The 8,265-nt window shown below is 34.7% G+C and overlaps 1 protein-coding gene across 1 annotated transcript; it reads right to left on the bottom strand.

Moving 5' to 3' along the window:
* Positions 1-429: 429 nt before the first annotated feature.
* LOC107956194 (protein NRT1/ PTR FAMILY 6.4) lies at positions 430-3,703 on the bottom strand. Its single transcript, XM_041096596.1, has 5 exons — positions 3,475-3,703; positions 3,250-3,370; positions 2,935-3,152; positions 2,277-2,824; positions 430-1,541 (listed from the first exon to the last, which is right to left on the bottom strand). The coding sequence occupies exons 1-5, from the start codon at positions 3,475-3,477 to the stop codon at positions 644-646; spliced, it is 1,788 nt and encodes a 595-aa protein (XP_040952530.1). The 5' UTR covers positions 3,478-3,703; the 3' UTR covers positions 430-643.
* Between the last annotated feature and the right edge of the window lie 4,562 nt (positions 3,704-8,265).

The following is an 8,265-nucleotide window of genomic DNA, read 5'->3' as shown; positions in this document are numbered from 1 at the left end:
CATTTACACCCCTATTTATGGATAGGAGAGGACTTTGAAACTCGATCCAACAAGGGTTCAAATGTACTAAGAAAAGGGTTATTAGATTAATACAAAGTGGATGTGTTTGGTCAGATATGGAGGATCGTGTAGTTATATGTTTCCCTATAGGTCATAACCATCTAAACCTACTATATGACCCTTTTTAACAATTTATGGGATTCTTTAGGGGTCAGCTTTCAACTTCCTTATTGTGTTTCGTCCAACACTAGTTCGGTGCTATGTTTCCTCAACGTATTGGCATTAAAGACTCACTCTTCGGTTGCTAATTTCCTCGAACCCGACATTTTTAAACTCATCATATGTCTGATTGATCGTTGAAGTCACAAACAGTGGATGCATGATATGTCATCCAACTCTAGATTTGTGGGAGAAAATGAAGATCAGATCTAATTAAACACGTCTTTATTGAGCAAGATAAGTAAAAATGTCCCCTATAATGTTACACAGCTTGATAAGAAGTATAAGAAAGAACAATGGAATAATCACCTTACAAATTACCCATGACAGATAGATATGAGCCTATTCCTTTTAACAAGCCAAAATAACGAGTATACTATATCAGTCTAACGATTCATACAACCCTCTTAAAGGTACACATAGGCTATGGCTCTACTTCTCCCACTGCCTGAAGACTTGCTTTCTTCTCCATGTCTTGTATGGTTTCGCCATTCAAGCCCTTAAGTTCCTTCTCTCCAGACTCGGGCTCTACAGGCAGCTGCATCTTGTACTGATGTCTTGATGCAAAGATTAGAAAAACCAAGAAATTCAAGAATCCTAAGACTGCAAGTAACCAATAGAAGTTATTTAACTTTCCTTTATTCAAATTATTCCTAAGCCAGTTCCTGTTGGTTACATGGTCGACGATAGACACCAGCAAACTGCTCACAAAGAACCCCATTGAAATGGTGCTCAGGAAAAGCCCTGTGCTCATGGATTTCATCCGGTCTGGTGCCTCTCTAATAAAGAACTCAAGTTGTCCAACATAAGCAAAAGCCTCCCCAGCACCAACAAGGAAGAACTGAACAAGTAGCCAAAAAGCACTTATTTTGACTTCTTTCTCTACAGCAATTTCCCTCCTCTCTTTCTCAATAATAGCAGCCCCTACCATAGCAGCTACCGAAAAAACTAGTCCAATCCCAATCCTCTGGAGGCTAGTGATTCCCTGGGGATTATGGGTGATTTTTCGAGCCAAGGGAACGAAAAATTTTTCATTTAGGGAAGTGAAGAGGAGAATGCTGATAATGAGAAAAGCGGAGAAAGATCCTGCGGGGATTACGAAAGAGCCAATTTTGCGGTGCATGATGGTGGCTTGCTCAACTGTAAATGTAGTCATCTGGGAGTAGATTGTCCAGAAGAGTATACACGTAGACCAAATGGGGAGTAATTTTATCACCATTTTTACTTCTTCCACATGGGTCACAGTTGATACTAGCCATGGGTTATTTTTTTCTGCGTTGGCAGCACAGTTGTCGTCTAGGATTGCAGCCTTGTCCAGAAACCTAGTCATCACAAGCAAATTGAAATCAAATTTGGTTACTTTTCTGGCAAATACGTAATTAGTCAATTAATTCTTTTGGCTCTTGATGCAAACATGGTCAGGGAAACTTGGAACGGATTCTACTAATGCATAAATCTAAAAATTAGGTAGAATCTCTTCAGCATGAACCAAAAGAATCTGTTAGGAGCAGGGAGTTGCTTTAAGGCAAAATGAATGGCTAGACACTGATGGGAAAGGGTTAGATATCTGATTTTAGTTGCATTTCATGATCAAGTTAGAAGATTTCCTTTCCCTCTGCCTTTCTTTGCGGGGCCCTACCTTTTACTATTTATTTTTCTTTTTAATATCTGTTGTGTATGAACTATGTTACGCATATTGGGCTACGAATGTTAGATTATGTGTCTACATAGATACGATTTTTTTTATTTTTTAATAATCTACTTGGAAGGTTTGATCCTCAAACCCATATCTAATCATATGAGGGTTGGAGCAACATATGAACTGACAATGAAGCAAAATCCTTCAATTTGTATAAAAATAGCTTTACACTAGCTCAATTTAGAATTAAAATGGTTTGATGTTCTTGAATCAGAGAAAAGTTTTGCGAATAAAAATGAAATTTAAGTTTGGGTTTTGAATCTGATGCAAGTGAAAATCAAACCAAAACTCTGCAATTAATTTGCAACTGTTGTGAAAACAAAGATGTGGCATGAAAACCAAATGGGATCGGACTTACTTGAATCTTGGCGTGTAGGGAACCTTTCGGTTGTCGTAATCGTTCAAGAGGCTGGGGTGGGAAGGATAAGGCTGTTTTTTCTTCTTCAATGCCAATAATAGAACCCTCCATACGATAGTTAAAGGGCTCCCCTGAGGCTTTTTGAACCTGTACCATGGAGTCCCACAAATCAAAACCGCTACCGCAATCACCATTGTTACTGCTGAAATCCCGTATCCCCACCCTCTTCCTACATTGTCTTGTATATACACCAGCACAATCACCGCAAACAATGACCCCAGGCTGATGCCGAAATAGAACCTATTGAAGAAGAAAATCATAGCCTTCTCCTCCTTGGGGTCTCCCACGTCGAACTGATCCGACCCAAAACCCGAGACATTAGACTTTATTCCCCCACCACCAAGTGCTGTTGTGTACAGTGCCGCATACAGCAAAGCCAGTTGCCGGCCGTTTGCCTCGATGCACTCGTGATGCTTCCTTCTGTAGTCATCACAGTAAGGAGGCCTCATGCTGGGAATTGTCGTAGCCAGTGTCAATAAAATCACTCCCTGAGTTTAAGATGAGATGGCAGCCAAAAAAAAGTTATATTTGTTTGCAAAGACGTAGACGTAAAGATATCAACTTTTTTATTTCTTATTATCGGTAAGGGAAACCTGACCAGAGCAGTTATGGATGCAGAAAGTGCCACAGTCAAGTATCGGCCGAGTTTGGCATCGGCTAAGAAACCTCCGAGGAGACCAAGCAGATTAAGAGCGCCCATGAAGTTGGTAACGATAGTTGCGGATTTTGCTGCTGAGATATGCAAATCTCCAACTAAGTACGTCACCAAATTCATAGATATGCCCATCACACATATCCTCTCAGAGAGCTCAGATCCTGCACACCAAAAATTTCCCTTCATATTAGCAAAAGAAGAAAGATGGGGACCAAGGTACACCGCACTTTTAAGCTTCTGAAATTCATCGTGAAACACCTAAGATGAGCCCTGCAGCGAGCCATCCACCGGTTTTCGACTTGTCCACCGGATTCCCCCGGAAATCAACCACGGTTCCCTCATTTGAATCATCTTTCTCACCATGGCTTTCAACCAAAACCTATGAGCATCCAAAGCAAAATCCAGGCAACAAAGAAACTATTCATCATATGATCAATTATATTCAAACATGCTAATAATAACTTTATAGAATGTATACCATACCATGATTTTAACTGCGCGCAAGAGAGAGAGAGGAAAATAGTAATGTTTAGCTCCAAATATGTTATGAGGGGGAAACAGCAGGGGAGAAGTGCATGATTGGGGGTGGGGAATGCATGATAAGGGCCTGGGTACCCACTAGCTGTATCTTCCGAGTTTCCCCCAACTTGTGGTCGGGAGAGAGGTTTAAAATTTTTGTACAATGTGGTCTTTTTGGTGTTATTATCATCCTGTGTTGATGCATCTAAGAGGATTGTGTATAGTTTTACCTTTACATTTTCATTTAACTTGCAGGTTAGAAGCGTGGTATCAAGTATCAGAATAGACTTTGAGGTAGTATCAATTTAGGATTGAGCATAATAAAAAAATGGTTGGAATAGGAGAGAATGTCGTAGTAAAAAGGAGTCATTATTTATTAGAATTCTGAGGTAAGTTTTCTCTTACAATATTGAATTTTTTAAAATATTTGTATTAAATTTTGTTAAAAAAAAGAAACTTTTAAAGTGTTATATGTTTGGAATTGATAAACCCCTTAATGGAATAATATTATCTTTTGTTAAGGTTTTATCTCTCGAAAATTTGAATACCCCTTATTTTTGTATTAGTTAACTCAAGTGATGGTATAATTACCTATAAAACGCCATACAACATTTTTTCTCAAATTTTCATTTACACAAATACACATTTCTTTAATAGTTAACCGTGCGTCATGATCTAATTTAATAGTTCTCTAATTATGTTCAACCTATCACATCTAACACTCAAACTCTTCGTAAAATCAAAAACTAAAATTTTAATCTATTAAATCAAAAATTTAGTTTGATAATATCAGTTTTCCCTAGACGGATTCTTATCTTTTAGTACCATAATTTGTAATTGCAAAGGTCATCATTTATGGTGTTGTCATGTCATGTAGGGTTATATCGATGATAAACTCTGGACCGTTTGATTGTCACGTCATGTAGTGTTTAGCAACCTTCCATCGCATTTTTGCTTGCTTTTAACCAAATTTTCAATCTTGGAAAGATCAATTGGATTTATTAAATACAAAGAATTTTAGTTCAATGGAGGTTGCCACTCCCATACATCTGCAATTTAATACATCTTTCTTGCCTTTCCACAGGTTTTCACGTTATTAATTTAACCATATTAGAACTATACACTTTTTAAAATGCAATCAAATATTTGACATTATATTCCCTGGAAGATTATATTCAGCATGGTAAATTATGAGTATAGTCTTGCTTTTATTTTCATCATATAATTATAGTTTTTTATTTGCTCATTCAATTTTTTAAAATTAATTATATATCCACATTTTCGTTGTAATTAGTTCAATAACAGAATTTAGAACTGTTTATGGGTCGGGCTATTTATCTATACCTGAAGGTTCGCTGAAATTCGAGAGGATTTGAATAAAAATATTAAGCTCGAAAAATGAATTTGAGTAAAAAAATTAGGCCCGTTTAAAATATGGACTGAGCTCGGGTTTGAACATTCAAGGTCCGAGCCTAGTCCAGCCTGACCTGTTTTAAGTTTATAATATTTTATATTATGTTACTTTTATATATTATGTAATTTAGAACACATTAAAAAAAGTAAATCTATATTAAATATATAATACTACTCTAATGTAAACATTAAAATAATGTTAAGATGGCTATATAAAAAATTATAAAATTATAAAATATTAAAATGATATAATATAAATATATTTTTTTAAAAATTTAAAAATAATATGAGTAGACCTAAAATTGGTTTGGGTTAGTCTTTTACAAATATTAGTGGGTTTGGGCAAAATTTTAGACTCAAATTTCGAGTTGAACCAGACTTAGACAAGTATAAAGTATGTTAATACCATACTTAGACCCAACTTGAACCCGGTCCATAAACACCTCTAACAGAATTCTAATGTGGATCTTTTTATTAACATATAGCCATTCAATATTTACACATTCAATCAATTAGATCTTAAATCTAAAAAATTCAAAAACCTCAATGTTTAAAAAATTTATCATTTCAATTCTATTTTTTAAAAAAATCTAAAATATTTAGTCCTCAACATTTATAAAATTTGTTAATTTAGTTATAATTCTAAAAAATATTCCAAAATAAATTAAAAAAATTCGATAACAAATTATAAAAATGATTTAAAAATGAAAATATTATAAAAAAATCAAATAAAAACATATGTATTAAAAAAATCAAATATACGAAAAGAAAAGAAAAATACCAAATGACCCTAAAATTTTCCTTTAAACAAATCTGGGTTGGCCATCAATAAGTGGTGGATCTTGTTGGATGTCACCGGTGGGAATTAGGTCAAAGGTTAGCTTTCCTCTAGGTTTGCCATAGTTCCTACTAATAACAAGAAATTAATGAATCTTTTGTTTAGGAATGTCCTTTTTTATATAACTAAACTCTTCTTTTCATGAATTTTTTTTTCCAGATGTTTAAATATATATATATATATCCTTTTCAGTTCGATTGAGACACAGGAATTTTACAAGAATCAAGTTAAGAGATAATTACATTTAGTCATTGGCACAAATTTTATCAAACAAGAACTAACAATGTACGATTGTAATTCTGGTTATAGTTTTTATTTATTAATATTTGTAGATTTTGTTGTTACCAAAATTTTATCTTTGTTATATCTTTATCTGGGTTTGAAACGTGGTATTCTTAAAAAGCCTCGGAATGAAATTTATGGAGTATTCTTCACGTCTCGTCTTTTAGATCTTCACTAATCACTCAGCCTTTCAGATGAATCACCTCCCATTGACCACCGGCTGATAGTGCGAACATCTCTTACATTAGACCACCCGCCATTGTAAGAAAGTCTACCAACTTTTTAGTGTGAATACTCCTTTTCGAGACTATTAGGGTCCACTTAAGTATAACAATCTCGTACCACTCCAAAATAAATAGCAGAATAGGCTCCACCACGCACTCCATGATGATAGCCCATTGATAATGACTTACCACGTCATTACTACCAAACCAAGGAGTATCTCCTATAAATACCCTCCAAGGTGAAGGAAAAAAAATATTCTTCCCCTTAAACAATTTTGAGCACTTAATCCCTGCACTTAGCCCTCTCAACCTTTACAGCAACCTTATTCCACATCTTGTCCTTCTCCGGCTCTCCACTTGTCTAAGTGAGTTGGCCTTCTTTGCATCGTCACCTTCTCTTCCTTATCTCCTCATCAACAACCTTATTTTACCAAATTAATTTTACCTTTTTTATATGATTTTATAAAATTATTCCAAAGTTTAAAATCTTAAATATTTATGAGATTTCTATTTTGCTTGTGCTTTGATGGCATTTTCCATCTATACTCACATGCCCTGGCATACAGTACGTATGGAAGGTTTTATTAAAGCACTAACATGAAAAAAAAACCTTTGATTTATTCATGAAACTTTAAACATGAAAACATAATTATAAAATTATAGAAAATATTTAAATTCTATTTAAAATGAGTTTTATGTTTTCAAAATGAAGTTAAAAAAATCTTATAGTGCCAATTAAAACAAAAGAACTAAGTAATTTGTAAAATATAGGAATGTTACTCAATTTGTTAAAGGTTACTCAAATCTTTAAGGAATTTATAAGAAATTAAGTAAAACCAACGTTAAGTTACTGCTTAGGTGGCCAAAGCTCCCGCTTACTCGGTATTGGAGTTAATAATTTTTTTCTCCTAAAGTGCCACCAAGTGACCCTAGCCACCACCTAGGCGGTATTAACTAATATTGATGGTTCGACAAGGAGTTGCCCATGCGGCCTAAGCTTCCACTCAGGTAGTACTGTAACCATTCACAAGTTCACAAATTATTGAACTTTAACTAATTTCATAAGCCTTCAACCACTACACCATAACTCAAGTTTCAAGTACTATTTTACATATGAAATAAGCATATTTATACACTTTGATTCCCTAAGTACATGCCACAATACATAAATACACAAAATTCATACTCTTTGGAGTTGATAATGGTGTTTGCTTGTGATATTCGAGATGAACCGAGCCTTGATACAGAAGACTGACACGCAAAGACAACAACATGTTAAGCATAAAGCTTAGTACGATAATATGGAAATACCTTATATACTTAGTAAGATAATATGGAAATACCTTATATACTTGTCTTTAGAATTGTGGTTCGAACTAAATACAAGGTTTAATAAAACATTTAGAAGTAGATTAAGTAACATGGAGCAATTTAGTTCCACAAGAAAAATTTAGAATTTACATAATAATTTAGAAAAACATGGAGCAATTTAGTTCCACAAGAAACACATAAATATTTGCATCGAATAGATTAAGTAACCTCTTTTATCATGTCAAGTCAAGTTATTCTAAAAATCAGAATTTGTTAACTTCAACCCTTACTATGTTTAGAAAATAGAATACAATTAATTGGTCATTGTGAATCAGTTGAATGTAGAAATTAAATATATTTTCTCATGGATTTTTTTACGGTAAAGTTGTCATAATTTTAACGAAATTAGTGTACAAGCCCAATTTAGCCCGGGCCTAACAAGCAGAGACCAAAATACCATCAGATCCAAATAAATTAAACCTACCCCAAACAAAACCTAATCCAAATAGCCCAAACCCAAAACCTAAAAGAAAACCCTAGCCCAACACCCAATAACAGAAAACAACAAACAAACCCTAGGTGCGCCGCACCTAGAGTCTTCTGACTTCTGCGCCGCCGTCGTCACATCATTAGCGCAAATGGCGCACCTGCCCTCTTCAGCACCGCCACTGCCACACCCTCCATTTC

The sequence above is a fragment of the Gossypium hirsutum genome, chromosome D07, assembly GCF_007990345.1.
Source record: "Gossypium hirsutum isolate 1008001.06 chromosome D07, Gossypium_hirsutum_v2.1, whole genome shotgun sequence".
NCBI classification, from domain to species: Eukaryota; Viridiplantae; Streptophyta; class Magnoliopsida; order Malvales; family Malvaceae; genus Gossypium; species Gossypium hirsutum.
This window is presented reverse-complemented; position numbering and strand designations above follow the sequence as displayed.

What these genes read in the sequence shown, in the direction of transcription:
- LOC107956194 (XM_041096596.1), bottom strand. An exon ending in CGCTGCAGGGCTCATCTTAG is followed by an intron (nt 3,153 to 3,249) that starts GTGTTTCACGAT and finishes TTTGGTGTGCAG; the next exon opens with GATCTGAGCTCTCTGAGAGG. An exon ending in CTGCATCCATAACTGCTCTG is followed by an intron (nt 2,825 to 2,934) that starts GTCAGGTTTCCC and finishes TCTTAAACTCAG; the next exon opens with GGAGTGATTTTATTGACACT.